Source organism: Populus trichocarpa, chromosome 19 (assembly GCF_000002775.5).
Source record: "Populus trichocarpa isolate Nisqually-1 chromosome 19, P.trichocarpa_v4.1, whole genome shotgun sequence".
Lineage (NCBI taxonomy): Eukaryota > Viridiplantae > Streptophyta > Magnoliopsida > Malpighiales > Salicaceae > Populus > Populus trichocarpa.
The window spans coordinates 2,000,069-2,018,286 of record NC_037303.2 but is presented as its reverse complement, the minus strand read 5'-3'; the positions used below and the strand labels follow the sequence as shown (position 1 = coordinate 2,018,286).

Here is an 18,218-nt window from a genome sequence, read left to right as displayed (position 1 = left end):
AATAATCAAAATATTTTTAAATTTTTAATATTAATATGGTGTTTTCCCTTGCACACACTTGATATTTTAATTTTTCTTATTTTGTTGAATAATTCAATTCGAAATCAATTCCCAAAACTCCCACTTAAAAGGTGTAGATAATTAAATCAGCACTAAACCAAATATAACCCTTTTGAAAAATCATTCACTACTTTTAAATAATTATCCCTATTAAGAAAATCCAATGACGACAATATACTTAAGGAGCAATATTACAGCAAAGAAATTAAATCAATACAGGTAAATAAATGATCCAAAGATTAATCCATTCAATAGAAAGGCATGACTGAATCCATAAACTGCATAAATCTGAACAAAAGAGTTAGAATAATTTGGAAATCTGTATTAGACATTAAAAATTTCCCGAGAAGATTTTTTCCTTGCATGTTCTCCTTCTTCCTTTTTCTTTCTATGGTGCAATTCCCACGCGTCTTCTTTATGCCAAATACCCCTCTTTTCAGAGGAGGCAGCCCCACTTTTCAACCTCAAGTGTGTCGAAAACAAATTGCCTAAATTTTAGGACTTCTTTGGCAGCCACGTACATGCTTTGGGAGATCTTTTTTGAAATCCTCATTGGAGGCTAATTTGTAGCCCTTTAAGATACCTCTCCAACGCGTCAAGAATCACAGCAATCCGATATGAGAGTTGAAAGTTATGATTAAAATACTTAAGTATATCAAAACTAAAAATAAAGTTTTGATTCAAAACTAAAAATAAAAAATAAATAGAAGCTCTAGGCCTTTACTTGTCTATTTAAGAGAATATCAAAATAACTCTGAGGGGTATGATTCAACTGATCAGGCGCTAAATTTGTTCTCTAGAGATCACCAGTTCGAGTCTCACAAATTTTAGAAGCACGAGAGGCTTATATGATCGTTAACTTTAAGATCCGTGGGATTAGTCGAGGTGCATGTAAGCTGGCCAACTCTTGATTGTCTCTCAGGTGCTCTAAGGCATTCCTCCACTTCTTGGTTAACTATCTCATGGAGGTTGGCGCCATCATACCTTGGAAATTCAATTAAAAAATACCCTTTAATTTCTATTATTGTTATCATATTTTAGCATTTTATTCCAATGATAGAACATTTAGAATGCACTTTCATTCACTCATCAAAACCACGCCATCAAGCATCATTTGCTATCCAATCTGCGCATCAGTTTTCCATTGATACAAAGATACTGTATGTATTTTTGTTGCAGGAAAGTTGTCAACCAATAATTATTGGGCAAGGCTTTAATAATCACAGCAGCAGAAGATGGGGTACAAATAGATTGAAGAAACAGGAGGCCTCCGCATTTTGGACTTCCTCGTGGTCTCAATATCATATTTGATCTTGGAAGTTTCAATTATTTTTAATGAATTGAATTGAATAAAATTTTGCCAAATCAAAAGGTAGCAGCGTGAAGCGTCGCCAAAAGCCCAAGATTAAAAATAACCACGCTCCTAGCCCAAGCCCGCCAACACCCCCCCCCCCCCCCCTCCCCGGCAGATTGGAAAAATGCTCATAACCATTTCGGAAAAAACACACCTAGGCTACTATGGTATACTAGAAAGTGGAAATAAATCGATCTTAATCATGAAATAAATCGTTAGCAGAAACAAAAAAAAAAAATTGTTCATACTACTCCATCATATTGATGGAAATGACTTCTGACCTGCATACATATGTAAGACTCCTGCTAAAATTATCTGACAAATTATCAGGCTTTTAGAAAAACTTAATGAAGTCAGAAAAACAACCATGAAATGCTTTTAAATTAAATAAAATGGAGAAGAAAAATCATGTAATAAATGTTCAATTCACTTTCAAGCCGACAATAAAGAATGAAAGCATTTCTATTCAGCAATATTTCTTAGCTCACAAGTAAGTTGGCAACAAGTATATGAGAATAAAATCTTCCCATTCACAGGGTCGTATAAAATGCTCAGCTCTCAGAAAACAAATTTACAGAATAATAAGTCTAGTAAACTTCTTGATTTAGTGCAACAAGATAATAATGTAAACAAAATGTAACAGTTGAACTCACTTTCCCTCGAAAAGGATCCAGATCCCCTGTCACCAATAACTCCTGGATTCCTAGGTCCAGTTACAACTCTGTTTTACAGTGCAGGTGGACAACAAATTTACAATCCAAAAAAAAAATTAGAAAGCATCCCTCAAACGGGTTGGAAAAGATACCAGAGGCAAGAAGATTATAAGCACAGTTTTAAAACCTGGACCGGCCCGACGGGTCGATCCGGGACCCGGCTGACCCGGGCCTGGGACTAGTCCGGGTGGAGACAAAAACCCGCTTGGGAGTTGGCCCGGTGAAACCCGGTCGACCCGGCGGGTCGAACTGGGACCCGGGCCACCCGGTCAAACCCGGCTGAGACCCGGTCTCTTTTTTTTTTATATACTAATAGACATTAAACGACGTCATTTTGGCCTTTTTAAAAGCCAAAACGACGAACTAACGAAGAACAACAAAGCAGAATTGGACACATTCAAACCTAATTAACGAAAATACCAATTTCAATCGCTGAGGAGCTGAGGAGCAGAGGAGAGCAAAAGACGTCTTGATCATTGTTATTTCACTATGAAAAAGGTTAGATGCTTGTTTCTGTTCACGAATCTTCTTTTTTCACTCTTTCTTTTCTTTATTCTTGGCCGTGTTTTGAACTTGCAGTTCTGGGCCTTCTGGCATCGATTCGTTGCTCGTTGATTCAGTCGCATTGATTCATTCGCAGCCCAGTCATCTCAACCTCAGGTATGTTTCTCTGTTCTTTTCTTTTCTGCAACGTAATAAATCCTTTGCTATTAGGAAGTGTAGAAAATGGATGAGGACTGGTTTTGTTCGATGCACTAGTTTTAATTGATGCATTTGCTTCTGGAACTAGCTAGGATAATCAATAATGTTGATTGAGAACAAAAAGCTATTGATATTTCAGCAGTTTTGTTCTAAGAAGTGTTATTGATTGAGAACTAGCTAGGATAATCTCTAGCTCTAAGACCCAATTTTGTTCTAAGAATTGTTATAGGCAGAGATTGAAACTGTTCTAAGAATTATTAACAGCTGAAAATATTTCGGCTAGTAATATTCGTTTGGTTTTACAGTTGACTGGAAATTTAAGCAAACATAAGTTGTAGAGATTTTGATATGCTGGCCTAGAAGTTGTAGAGTGTGATGGTTCGTTGACTGCTGGCTGATTTTCCACATCTGGTTGCTTGTTATTAGTTCAGGATAAGAAACTAGCTTTGATAAAATTTACTGGGAAGCATAATCTTTTTTTTTTGGTTGACCCGGGTCAACCTATCTGACCCGTGACCCGAGCACTTGATCGGGTCGATGACCAGACCGGGTTTCAAAACTATGATTATAAGCAATAATAGCTGAGAATATAAAGAGTATTATCCTAGCAGAAAAATGTGATATAATGACAGGAAAAGCTCATCCTAACTTCCCTAGCTAGTGCTTATGATGGCAATTTCAGGTTTAGAAACCAAAACTCATCCAACAGAGAATGAATGTTCAGTTCATACTCTCTCAGAAGCATTTAATAGAGAATCTTAGCCTTCCTCATTTTCATAGAACTCATTTAACAGAGTTTTTCAGTTATTTTCCCAAACCAAGTTGATATACAGGAATTAGCTTTTGATGAATTAAGCAAGGTTGGAAAGGGGAAGAGTGCTACATCTTGTGTATAGTAGTTGTACTGAAATTCACCGATGTAGAATTCAAGAATGCTCGAAGAGATGAATTCACTGGCGATGAAATACCTTACTTTTATTGATTTAATTCTCTATTTCCTGTATTCTGCTTTGGAGATGAATTAATCTTCACTGTGAAAATGTTCCCTCATGCTCCTAAATTGTTACATTTTTATTAACAATAAGAGATGAAGAGGAGTTCGGTATGGAGGTGAAGGTATAATGCAACCTTGTTGCGGCCCTGCAATATGCAGTTTTTAAGCACTTACCAAAAAATCTACAAGCTAGCTTTTGCACCCTTCACAATTTGTATGATAATAACTAAACCTAACATCTTAATAAACATCAAATGAAAAAAACACAACCCCTTTTTGTTTATTTTTTATGTTGTTTATAAAGACAGAAAAAACTTAAAAATACAGAAGAAAAAATCTTGAGGAATATAGAAAAATAGGATGAATTTTTGTATGAGGAAAGGTATATATGAAATTTTATTCTAAATATAATTCAAAATTCCAAGTCATGTAATTCGATTATCATTCTTTTTTCAAAATATATGACAATTCAATAGTCTTAAAAAGACAATGAAACAAATAAAAAAAATGAAAAATGTTATTTATGTAATTGTAAGCACACTATATAAAAAAGAAATATTTCATAGCAGAATACAGGAAATTTTCATCATTCATATCCAAAATAATAATAATAAAATGATATATTATTGAATAAGAGCAAATTTAAGGTAACAATCAATTAGTATTCTTCCAGAAGGATAGAATTGATAAATGATGCTCCTACCAAAACTCTACAAAGGGGCGAAGGACATCCTTTGCATTAGGATGCTCCCACTCTACTACTGTCTCCCACCATTCTTTTGGATATGCATGGATTTTTGCAAGAGAAGGGGGAGGAGATGGCTGGCCATTTTCAAGCAACGGAAGACAAATTGGAATCCTCTTCAGCTTCTTACAACACCTTACAGTAGTATCTTCAATAGAAATGAAAGTCAGTTTTGCACTGCAAATACTTTTCAGTTCTGGTAAACCAATCAATCTCAGAGTTCTTAACTTTGGGAGAATGAATCCCGTGATAGAATTGGAGGTGCTGCTTTCTTCATCTGTTGTTCCTATTATCTCCTCCATTTTCTCACAGAGCATCACTTGAATCACTTCCAGATTTACGAGGTTTGGCAGCAACACAAGGGGGAACAGCTTCTTCATATTGTTACATCCTCCACAATAAAACTCTTTAATACTAGAAAACATACCATTATATGATGGCAATGGTGGTGGAGCAGAGCAGAACCAAGAAGATGAAACCAAGCTCTCCATGCTATTGCAATCCTGAATGCAGACGAACTCCAGTTCAGTTGCATTCTCTAATGATAAAAATTCACATAAACTTCTTGCATCGATGCTTTCACAAACCAGTTTTTGAATGTCATTGAAGAACATGACTTGAAAATCTCTATCTCTGTTGATACTCAAATTACCCAACACAATTGTTTTACTTGGAAAAGGATACTCAATTTCTACCAAATAATCTAAATCATCAATTATTCCTATTAAAATTGTGTATGTGCTTAATGATTGGGTCACATCCACATCCCGAGATCTGAGATACTCCACGAAGTCAGGGAGACCTTCGAAATGGCATTCCAAAGTTTCCAAATTTCTCAAGGATCCTACTTTCTTTCCTTCAACTGTTATCGGAGCATAACTTCCCTCAAAAAAGTCTTCTAGTACAAAGACTTGCAGGAGAGAGAGTTTTGGTAATATCCCACTAGGAAACTTTTTTTCACCACATCCATTCAGTCTAAGATACCTTAGGTTGGTTAGGCATTCCATTCCTTGCGGCATCTTTTCAAGCACAGTTTCAGAGAGATCCAACCTCTTCGGTGCCCTGAGCTTCTTTAATGATGGAACATGTCTTAATTTCGCACAATCATTAAGCAATAATGCAGTGAGACTCACCAAATCAGATACAGAGTCAGGCAAATTTTCAATAGCTGTGCAAGATAGATGGAGGACCTTGAGCCCATGCAATTGCTTGAAATATGAATCCGCAATCAATCCCAACCCTTCATTATCAGATAGAAATAGAGTTGACAGATTTAGACATTTTAGTGAATGGCTGGAAGGAATTTCTTCAAATCTGTTTTGCATTAGTGAAACAATCGTCAGGTTCTCCGTCCACTCCTCTGCATCTGGCAGCTCTTTTAATTGCGCACCTGCTTTAACCATGTATTGAGAGCTCTCTAGCAGTAAATGGATGGTCATGTCTCTAATCAAGTCATGCATCTTGACACCATTTTTCCCTCTCCTCGTTTTAGCACTTTCTAATAGGCAGACATTTTCAAGTCTATTAAGTATTGTGTGGCCCTCGTCAAATGCATCTTTCCTGCTCCTCGTTCCTTTAATTATTCCCTCATCGATCAAATAATCTATCAACTGCACCCTTTCAATCACATGACCTTCGGGAAATAATGCACAGTACAAGAGACATTGTTGTAGTGCTATATCACCTAGCCGATCATAACTAACCCTCAACACCTTGAATACCTTCTCATTCATGTCCCTAAATCCTGATTCTTTCAATTTCTTCAATGTATTATTCCACTCATGGAGGTCATCCACTCCCCTCAAGCTTCTTGCCACTGTAATAATTCCCAAAGGCAAACCAGCAAATTTCCTTGCAATAGCTTTTGCAATTACTTCCACTTTTTGTAAAAGTGTGTCACGTCCAAGATTCTCCTTGAACAAAGTCCAAGCTTCTCCCTCAGAAAGTGGCTTCACTTTGATTTTGTGGTGGTAAGTCATCCGATTACATACTGTTTTTAATCGAGTTGTCAAAATCAACTTGCATCCTTTTAATGGGACAGGAATTCCCACTTCGTCAAGCTTAAAATTGTTCCACAAATCATCTAAAATCAGAATCCATTTTTGTTTCTTCCTTAGTTCTTCTGACAATTTGGCAGCTCTGTGTCGAACATCATCTTCGCTTGAAAGGTCTAGATCAAGACGTTTAGCAATAAAATTCTGCAATGTATTAATGCTGAAATCTTGAGACACAGTCACCCACCAAACATGATCACAAATGTCTGGTCTTCGTAGAAGCTTATTATAGATATGTAGTATTATTGTTGTTTTACCAACTCCTCCCATCCCGTAAATGCCAATGATTGCGACTTCATCATCCATTAACAAAGACAATATCACCTTTGTATTCTCTTCAAATGCTTGACTCACTGGCTTTGTATTGTTAGTAGGTAATGGAACTCCTCTAGTCTTGTCGTATTTTAGACTTTCAGAAGATCTATCTCCTGCGCCAGCCTGCACTACTGATCTAACACTATTCTCCACATCATCCTCCTCCACTGGTTCTGTCGTCACTCTAACCATGTCCAGCGCATCATGCCTATTTACATCATCGTTTATTGATGGAGCACAAGGTTGATCATAACATCTTCCAATGTCACGAAAAAATTGGGATGAATCTCCTCGAGGCTCCAGAAGCTGCACTTGCTCTGTTCTTGGTAGTCTCAAATGCATCATGCTGAAAAGATCCTTCACCAGTGTTTTCCATGCCATTTTCCGCTTGTAAATGCGACTGAATTCTCTCTTTTCCGGGACCTTGTTCCATGCCCTGAACTCTTATCCTTCCAGCACCCCCTGCCAAATTGCCAAGTACTGCATTGCTTTGTTCCAACGGTCGATCCACTGGTTCTGTCCTCAGTCTCCTCTCGAGTGCCCCTTCGGAAACTCTATCTTCATGTGCTCTCATTCCGGTCATGCTTACTTTGTCGTTTCCTGTTATTGCATGTGAAGTAATCCTCTCTTCCCCTACTCCGGGTTCTATAACCTGAACTTCTCTTTGTACCCTTCCAGTACCTCCTCCCATATTTTCATTCTCAATGTTTTGTTCTTGTGGACAAGTTGAAATTCCACAATCATTAACATTAATTGAACTTTCTGTGCTTTTATGTCTTTTGTTGCCATCATTCATAGCTTGAAAGGCTGCTTCTTGAACTTTTGTAGTCACCCCAAGACAAATGTCAACACCACGCCTTTTCTCTCCTGATAAATGCCATTTGAACCTTGAAATGGAAATTTTATTGTCCCATGTACGTTGACAAAACTTACACGTCATGCTACCATTAGCCCTCTTTTCAACAAAATTCCAAAATGGATCCCTTGATCCAACCATTTCGACCTTTAGAAAAAAAGAGGGGGAGGAAGTTGCACCATATCCGGATGGATGAGAAACTACTTCACCGCTGTTACCCTTACTTTGCTATTAAAATTGATAGTTAGTTTATTGCATAATCATAGGGGGGAAAAGACGACGATAATTCAATTATACTTCTTACTTGTTGAGTATTTAAACCCCTAATTTGACTTTGCAAGGAAGTGTCAAGGCCTGCAGTTTGATTTTGCAATCCTCTGACTTGGAGGTTATCCATCTGTGACCTGTATAAAAATGAAGTGATCATATTATAAAACCTTTCCATAATTGGTAGTCTCTCTTAAGCAGTAAAAGTTAATGGTGTTAAAACACAACAGCTAGAAGTCAATCAGTACCTAGTAGAGTTTCCAAAGTGCCGAGGCATGCAGTTCTCTTGTTGTATATTGTCTATGTTAGGAATTACAGCAGCTTGATTAGAAAAATATTGACTCCTGAATCCAAAATCATTCGCAAACAATATGAAGCAATACAAACTTATGTTTAGTTTGCTGGGTTCATGTTCAAGCTATGATGTTTCTTTCCTGATTGAAAAAATAAACTTTTTTACAGATGGTGGGAACTCCTTCCATCTCACCACAAGTACAAGATGACTAGTACCGGAGGTGAAAAAAGAACAGAAAGCACATATCAGAGAAGAGTATATGGTTTAAAAAAATAATAAAGTTGCAGTATACATAAATCTAGTTCGCACTGGTGAGATACAGTATATGGTTTAAAAAAATGACAAATCTGAGAAAAAGATCGATTCATTTATTATGGATTAGTTAAAAGATTCAAACCATAGTTACAAATATAAAAACAAAAACACCAACAAGATGAAGAAGATGAAGTAAAAATAATTTACCTGGATTCAAGTGCTGGTTTGCTTGAGCAGTAATCAGCCAAAAAAAAGAAGAGAAATCACAGATCAGAGAAGAATATATGGTTTAAAAAAATAATAAAGTTGCAGTATACATAAATCTAGTTCGCACTGGTGAGATGTGGAAAGGAAAATAGGTACAAGATGATTAGTACGTCCTGAGGATTAAAAGAGACGAGAAATCACAGATCAGAGATGATTATATGATTTAGAAAATTAATAAAGTTGTATAAATAATAATAATAATAATAATTAATTATTGTATTGTTTGATAGGAATTAGGAAGGAACCCGCCGCTTACCTACCAAACATTATATTATAATATATAGGAAGGAAGGAACCCTAATGTTGAAACTTTGAAGAAGCTGCCTGGAAAATGTAAACACGTGAATGAGAAAGAATAGCATATTAAGGTAGTAGATATCTCTCTTTCTTTTTTTTCCCTCTTCATAATGCATGGATATAAGTTGCTTGGAGATTTCATTAATCAAATTAATTTTTTTTTTAATATTAGCATATAAAAAAATATTAAAAATATATTTTTTCAAGACAAATAAATTTTTAAAATTTATTCAAACACAATTTTAAATACAAAAACAAAATATTTCTTGATTAATTGTATCGTAACAATCTTCATCTTCAAAGATAAATTATTAATTAAGGTCGTGACCTATGTTCTTGATTAAACCAAATTAATTTTGCAGGGAAGGTATGGACTGTCGATTTCATATTGAAACAAATTAAAAGAATAAAAGGAAATATTAAATGATTTAATATTAAAAGAATAAAAATTAATTTTCAATGCAGATTAAAGCAAAGCAAAATGACTAATGAAAAAGGTTTAAATTCTACAAAGAGCAGATATATAGTCGGAATCCCTTGCACACATGTAATATTTTTATTGTTTTTATTTTGTTGAACAACTCAATTTGAAGTTTAATTCCCAAAAATTCCACTTAAAAGGTTTAAAAGGTATAGATAATTAAATCAACATAAATGTAACCCTTTTTGAAAAATCATTCACCACTTTCTTTTAAATACGCAATGATTATCTCTATTAATAAAATTCAATGACAACAACAATATACAAGAGGAGCAATATTTCAGCAAAAAAAAATAAAACCTGAAAAGGTATAGTTTAACTGATTAGATTTTGGATTTACTTTTTAAAGATCAACAGTTCGAGTCTCACAAATCTTAGGACTACTGGAGGCTTATATGGTCATTAACTTCAGGGCCCGTGAGATTAGTCGAGGTGCATGCAAGCTGGCCCGAACACCCATATTAATTAAAAAGTATATATATTACAGCAAAAAAATTAAATCAATACAGATAAATAAATGATTCAAGCGTAATAAAATAATTAATCCATTCAGTAGAAAAGGCGTGACCGAATGCATAAACTGCATAAATCCTATGATTATTTGGAGAAGAGTTAGAATAAATGGACATCAGCTATGTAAATTAAGATATCATCTTTTAAGTATTTTCGATAGCAAGCTATATTGAATGTATAAAGAAAATTCAAATTTCCTACCTTCATAAGAGATTTTTTTGCAGGGAAGACGATCCAATGCCATCTAAACAGAAAGACAAAGACAAAGACAAAGGCTTAAAAAGTAGAACAAAAGTCCAGATCATGGGCTCAAATGGTTTCAGATTAAGATAAAAATTTCCAACTTGACAGAAGCAAATTAAAGGCTCTCCCTTTGGAAACCTTGATCATGTCGGATTCCAGCAATGAGGAGAGACTAGTGATGATGGATCATGTTACGTAACTTTAATCATGTCGGATACCACCAACAATATTCCACCAGGTAATTAATTTCATTCAGATAGTTCATGGGAAAGGTAGAATCAACTGTCACCTTTCCGAGACAAACTTCACATAAAATCCATAATGATTTTATCTCATTTCCATTCAGGAATCAACAATGATTGTAAAAGTTAGGAATCAACAATGATTGTAAAAGCTCTACTGGCTTATGATGCTCGCTTTTAATCCTCTAATAGGTCAAACATTGAGATACAAACTCAGTAATGTCTTTTATGCCATTTTATTAGTAATACTATTTCAAGTCTCTATACATCTGGTTAGAACTAGGATGTACATTATAGGTGGTTTGATATGCTTCCGTCATCACATCTCTTTTTAAATCATCCATCTCAAGCACACAAAAGCCTAAAACCAAATCTCAAAAAACCATCCTCATCAACAATAAAACTCAGAGCCTTTCCTAACTCTAACTCATTTTGAATCTTATATAGCTGCTCATCTCTCATCAATTGCTTTAATCCGGTCTACCAAGTTCGACTTAGTTTGAAAGTGAGCCAACAATGCTCCCAATTCCCCAATCTCAAAACTAACCTTCTCATCCAACAACTTGTGTAACTCCCTAATCAATAGCCTCCTCACCTCTTGAATATAAGCCAAACCACCATACACTTTATGCTCAAGGCATCGGCAACAACATTCACCTTTCTCGGGTGATATTGAATCATGCATTCATAATCACTTAACAATTCTATCCACCTTCTTTATCTTATATTCAGATCCTTCTATTGGAAGATATATTGAAAACTCTTATAATCTGAAAACATCTCACATGTCTTTCCAAACAAGTAGTGTCTCTAAATCTTAAGAGCAAACACTATCGCAACCATCTCCAAATCGTGTGTGGGGTAATTTTGTTTATCTTTCTTCAATTTCCTCGAGGCATAAGCAATCACATTATCATTTTGCATTAAAACACAACACAATCCAATTCTTAATGCATCACAATACACAGTAAAGCCACCAGGCTCTGAAGGTACTATCAAAATCAAAGTCTCAATTAACCTTTCCTTCAACTCTAGAAAACTCTTCTTACACTGTTTTGACCACTAAAACTTGACTTTTTTCTGTGTCAACTTAGTCAATAAAGCTGCAATTCGTGAAAAGCTCTTCATGAACCACTTATAGTATCGTGCTCAACCCATGAAACTCCTAATCTTAGATACTATAGTCAATCTAGGCCACTTCTTAATTGCCTTCACCTTTAGTGGATCAACCTCTATCCCATTTTTCGACATCACATGTCCCAAAAATCCAACATTCTCCAACCAAAACTCACTTTTCAAAAACTTTTCATACAATTGATGATATCTCAGAGTTTAAAGCATAGTTTTGAAACCCAACCCGGTGGTCGACCCGGTCTAATGATCTGGTCACGGGTCAGATGGGTTGACCCGGGTTAACATGAGTCAACTCAAAAAAAAGAAGCCAGAGAGAGTCAGAGACAGAGGCGCTTTTTTCCTATCATAACATGGCATATATCTATCCCTCTATTTATATTCTAACTCCCCTCTCATATACATTAACATGTGTTAAATTTTAACACAAATCACCCACTCTCCCTCTGTCTCTCTAGCTCCAATGAAAGCCTCGACAAAATCCTCCACAAGAATTCAAAGGACCCCAAGCCCCAAGAAAGGATAAGGGTCAAGATTAGGGCACATTTGATGGAGAAGCCGCTAGAGCGCGTTTTCAAGCAGGGGTGCCCTGCTGCTGCTGTTGTGAAGAAGAAGAAAATGAGCTCTTTTTTTGTGAATATGGCAGTTGAGGTGAGCTCTCTGGTAAGGCTTTGGAGTGAATACACGGATGATAGGAACGTTGTGGTGATAATGTAGAGAGCGAATCTCAAGAATTGGACCTCGATTTGCAAGTGCCAAGTGGATGGGAAAAGCGCCTGGACTTGAAGGTAAATTGGTGTTCTCATATGAGTTTCGTTTGTTTCTTGAGAAAATATTAAGGAAAAGAGCATCGAAAGGGTCTTAAAATATTAAGATAATCATCCTAGTCTTTTGATGTTTCATGAGATCATTGAAACAGAGTTTTTGATGCTTAAGAAGAGATTTTATATGTTTTTCATGCCTGTTTAAAATTTTGATTTTTTGTTCTTTTCATTTTCTTTGAATTGAAATTTAAGGGCTTTACAATTTCTTTCTGTTGGTGCGAAGATATTTTTTTATTAAATGATTGGTACTTAAATGTTTCCTGATTTACTATGAAATCCTCTGCTCTTTGATATCCTCAGTTTGGTTTCTGAGAAAATGTAGAAATAGGAAATGAGAGTCCAAAACGACGTGGTTTCACATCCATGTATATTAAAAAAACAAAAGAGAGGTTGGGTCTCAGCCGGGTTTACCCGGGTCACCCGGGTTCCTGGTCAACCGAGTTTCGCTGGGCCAATTCCCCAGCGGATTTTTACTTAGACCCGGACCGGTCCTAGGCATGGGTCGGCCGGGTCCGGGGTCGACCCACCGGGCCGGTCCGGGTTTCAAAACTATAGTTTAAAGAACCAGTAACAAATGCTCTTCATATTCCTCTTCACTCCTCAAAATACACTAAAAAATCATCAATGAATACAATAACAAATCTATCAATAAATGGCCTAAAAACCTTGTTCATCATGTCTATAAAGGCTACTAGTGTATTCGTTAATCCAAAAGACAACACTAGGAACTCGTAGTGTCCATAACAAGTTCTAAATGCAGTTTTAGGAATATCATCATTTCTAATCCTTAACTGGTGATACCTAAATCGCAAATCAATATTTGAGAAACATTGAGCTCCTTATATTTGTTATGATAAATTTCCTCCAATTCATGGGTAGTTTATGCTCATGTGTCAATATATGTGAGCTATATACATTACGTTTTGTGGTGTGTGTGTGTATCAGAACTTGCAAATTAATTAGAAACATCATCAACATGGTTAAAGAGGGTTTGGGCCCATTGTAGCACAAAAATGCTCGTGAATTATACCAAAACTACTAGCTAATCAATCACCAACATGGTTAAAGAGGGTTTTGGATCAATAGTTCATGCATGGCAACGAATCAGCAAGAGGAGATGTGCTTTCTTTCCAAGTCCTTAAATAAGAGCTATCAATATTCAAGAGCACAGTAAATCAAACGACTTTGAGTTGCATTACTCGTTAGCACTTCGATAGACAAATTAATATTTTTAATACAATTAATAAGTAAACAGAGAAATCAATAAAGTAAAAGTAGAAGAAGCTATAATGTAAATGAACTGAAGCATATTCTGATTAATCTATAGAGCACGCTTGATCACGGATTTGTTTTAATAATATCTGAGCTATACAATGCTTTGATATGTGCAATTGATAAGGGCAACATTAGAACAATGCCAAACAGAATCATGCCTGCGTCTCCCTATCCAACCCCTGGTGCGTTTATGATAGGGGATTCGTTGAATATGCGCCATGCTGTAACTGGAGGAGGAATGACTATATATGGGACTTTCTGATGTTGTTCTACTGCGAGATCTTCTTAGGCTTCTGAATGATCTTAGTGATGGAGCTGCCATTTGCAAATATCTTGAATCCTTTTGCATTCTGCGTATGGTATCGGCACTTGCATGAATATGCTTAGCTAATATTTCTTCGGCCAGTCTTCCTCGGAGTGAAACACAACATAACCATATTTCTATGCGGTTGGTAGATACTATTAACTTATTATTGGTTGCAGCCAGCGGCATTTGCAAGAAACACATTTGCCTACACACAGAATTCTCTTCATCGGATCAGGATCTATCAAGGAAGGAGATGAAAGAAGCATTCTTCAATTATTTGAGCCTTGGAGGCGTGTTCTCAGATGGACTGATGGCTCTTCTGTCTGGTCTAAACCCTGACCCATTGAGATTGGTTTTCCACTGCTTTGCCATGCTTGCGTATGCTGTTGGCCGCTTATTGCTTCCATTTCCTACACCAAAACGCATGTGTATTGCGGCTAGACTAATTTTGGTCTGTATCTCCAGCTTTCTTTACTCTTACTATCAGAAGCTTTTTTGTTTGAACTGTTATTCTCACCATGAGTTTCCTAGACAAACTTAAATTTTTATTTTTGTCAATTTTCAGGTTGGATCAGGCATCATCTTCCCTATACTAAAGGCAGAAGGAATTAGAGCAACATTCTTCCTGGTAACCATGACAGCTTACTACAGAACTCCTCCTGTCCAATCCACTGATGATATAGAGTAACAGGAAAATGGTGAAGGAACCAATTCTTATCAGCTGAATTCCACCCTGGTTATTCTTCTAACCGAACAAGAAACAAATAATAAAACCTGCAGTATTTTAAGATAATAGCAAGTTATTTTTCACTTTTTTTCTTTTTTTTATAATATAGGAGTGCCGTTGTTGTTCGAATTCCCTATAAGGCTCCGTTTGTTTGCTGGAAAGTGGTTTCCTTTTGGAAAGTGGTTTTCTTAGAAAGTGAATTTCTGGAAAGTGAATTATTTTCCGATGTTTGGTAGTATTTTGAAAAATGAACTGGAAAACACTTTCTAGTGTTTGGTTATGTTATACAAAATGAACTGGAAAATAATTTATTAATGAATTAATTTTTTTTAAGTTTATCTAATATATATAAAATATTTAATATAAATATTTAATCACTTACAATAAAAGAATGAAATCTAAAAAGTATAATGATGAATTTTTTTATTATATCCTATATTCATATATAGCTTATTTTATAAAATATAATTATATATATCATATCATATTATAGAGAAATAACCTTATGAAATATTTCTTAAGTAAAACATATTAAATATATTTTTTTCAATTTTAAAAGCTTAAAATAAGTTTTTTTTCATATGAAGAAAGCCAAATTAGTTTATGGTAAAAGTTAGATATTTGGGTTTTTTTTTTTTGTATGAAGAATTTTTTAAAAGATAAATAGATACAAAAATATTTTGATGGGTTTTTTGGATAAAGATTAATTTTTTTTTATGGGTAAAGGCAATTATCCCTTTAATATCCCTTTAATATATATCAAATAAGAATCAAGAAATAAATATAAATATCTAACATCAAACATAGTCATGCATAAATATTAAGTTTCGATGTCATATACAAACATATTAGTTAAAATTAACAAACATAAACATGTTAGACCGAATTAAACAAGTAAACATACTTGTCAAAAAACAAACATAGTCTGAACCCAAATTTTGAACATAATCAAACCATCTTAGCAAGCAGGCCTGTAGTAGTGTTGGTTAACAAAATTCTGAACCCAATTTTTCCTCAAATTAGCATTTTTACTATAAATGCTTTTGCCAACATTTCATTTTGGACCAAGTGATTAAATGCATCCCCAAGAGTGATCTCATCAAAGCCTTCAATTTTCATCACTTCTGTATACAGCGCATTAACATCAAGTTGATTTTTGTTGAGGCTTTGAATTGCAAATGCTAAACCTAAAAATTTGGGGAAATAAATATTAAAAAAAGCATATAAAATATTTCCACAATCAATACAATCAATTATGCTGAAAGAAGCTGACAATGTATAATAGTTATGGCAATGATATCTGATTCCCTAAACAAACAAGATCTTAAAATATACTATTTAAGATCATAAAATTCAATTTCTCGATGATAAAACCGTTTTGAAAATTATACAATTCATAAGTTCACAACAATCAATAGACATTGCGCAATGAAATCCATATAATTACCAGCATAGTTCCACAAATTTATCCATATGTAACAAATATAATCAAACACTAATCATAAATTAATCAAAGCAAAATAAAACACAAATTTATGTTTATTAGGTTCTGTTATAATTCCCCTTATTAAACTTCCTCTCGGTTCCCCTCTCCCATTCCCCCTGTTCCCATTCCCCCATTCCCTTGTTCCCTTTCGGTTTCTCTCATTCCCCTTCCCCTATTCCTTCTCCCTCTCGGTTTCTCGGTTTTTCTCATGCCCATGTTCGCTCTCGGTGTCTCTCACCATTTGTTCTCTCTCGCCAAGAATTCCTTAACTTCCTCTCTCTGTGCACAAAGAAGCAGGACAAAGATCAAAGATTCAAGGGGCAAGAGGGCTAGACCTCAAAGACCTACTCCTCCTTCCCAGTTCTCCTCCCTCTCTCCCCCGGCTACTTGTTCTAATAACGCTGGGACTTGAAAAAAAAAAGAGCAAGGGTTGATTTTCAACACATTCACTGATTCCCCCCCTTTTACTTTGCCTCTCTCTCTCTTTGTGCTTCCACCCGGGATATGATGGCTAGATCCGAGGACGAGGTATCAGGGAGGGGCTGCTTTTTACTGGGGAAGTTTGGGGATTTTTCTTTGATTAATTCACAGTAATCTTACCCCCCCCCCCCTTGCCTCTCTCTGTGCACTTGATTTGGTTTGTTTGGTTAGAAATGTGAGCTGCCAAATGTGAGTGATGAAGAAGAAAATTGTCATGGAAAAGCTGAATGTGACGAGGTAAGATGAAGAAGAAAACTATGTTATGGAAAAAATATGACAGGTAGCATATTTATCAAGAATATCAAAGGATTTATGCCATAATTTTTACAGATCTAAACGAAGAAGATAAAAATATAAAGGAAATAATAGAGGAAAAAAATACCTGAAATCAATTGTTCCAGAGAAATGCTTCAATTGTTCCTGCTTCCAATTGTTTTTGAAAAGAGAGAGAGATCGTGATTTGAGAAAATGGGTGTAATGAAAGAAAGGAAAGTGTTTTCCTTTCCTTATTAGAAGGAAAACACTTTCCTTTGATAAAGTTACTTTTTTTATTTTAACTGTAATTAATTTTTCTTTGACTAGTTTTTCATATTATTACCAAACATGGAAAAATAAGGAAAATGAATTCCAAGAATTTGTTTTCCTGCAAACAAACAAGGCATAAGTTGTTTTTCACTTTTTTCTTCTTTTTATACACCTCTATCATTGAGATCGAACTGAGCAACCATACGGAGTAGGCTATTAGCACGCTGCCAGAACAATTCGTAAAGGGCCTAAGATTAAACATCCTGACTGCAAATAATGGTTGAGCCATATGAAATAAAAAGCAAGGATGTGCATGTGGCTAGTGAAGGAGACTGATCCTGGCAAATCAGGACCGACAATGGAACTCTATGAAGAACAGCAAAAAAAAACAAAGTGTGGGTGCACGGTCTGATGCCCAGCAGGTCTCCTATTGCAAAAAAAGAGTGTTAGCTTTCATCTAAAAGATGATAGGTAATGTGCAAAAGAATTGGAGCAATTAACTGTAATGTCAAAACTTTGGAAAGCTATTTGAGGGAACACCAAGCACACCAACATCACCCCCACCAGATTGGAAAAATGCCCATTACCATTTCGGAAAAAAAATTAATTAATTTTTTTTTATGTTTTTGAATTATTTTAATGTAATGATGTTAAAAATAAATTTAATAAATAAAAAATATTATTTCAATATATTTTTTTGTATTGATTTTAGATGACTTATACTAGTGAATAGATATATTATTTTATTAGGCTACTTTATTGATAAATCAATATAGTATTTTATTTTTTGGATTTTTATCTTGGAGAAAC

General features: G+C 35.2%; 2 protein-coding genes across 2 annotated transcripts in view; both read right to left on the bottom strand.

The window, feature by feature from the left end:
- LOC18110119 (probable disease resistance protein At4g27220) overlaps window positions 1-7,443 on the bottom strand; it is a 139,592-nt gene extending 132,149 nt beyond the window's left edge. Inside the window, exon 1 of the mRNA XM_052449716.1 lies at window positions 5,619-7,443. Coding sequence (XP_052305676.1) covers window positions 5,619-7,318 — 1,700 coding nt within the window. The 5' untranslated portion in view covers window positions 7,319-7,443. The remainder of the gene's footprint in view (window positions 1-5,618) is intronic.
- LOC18108035 (uncharacterized) overlaps window positions 1-18,218 on the bottom strand; it is a 62,903-nt gene that overhangs the window by 8,131 nt on the left and 36,554 nt on the right. The window lies entirely within an intron of this gene.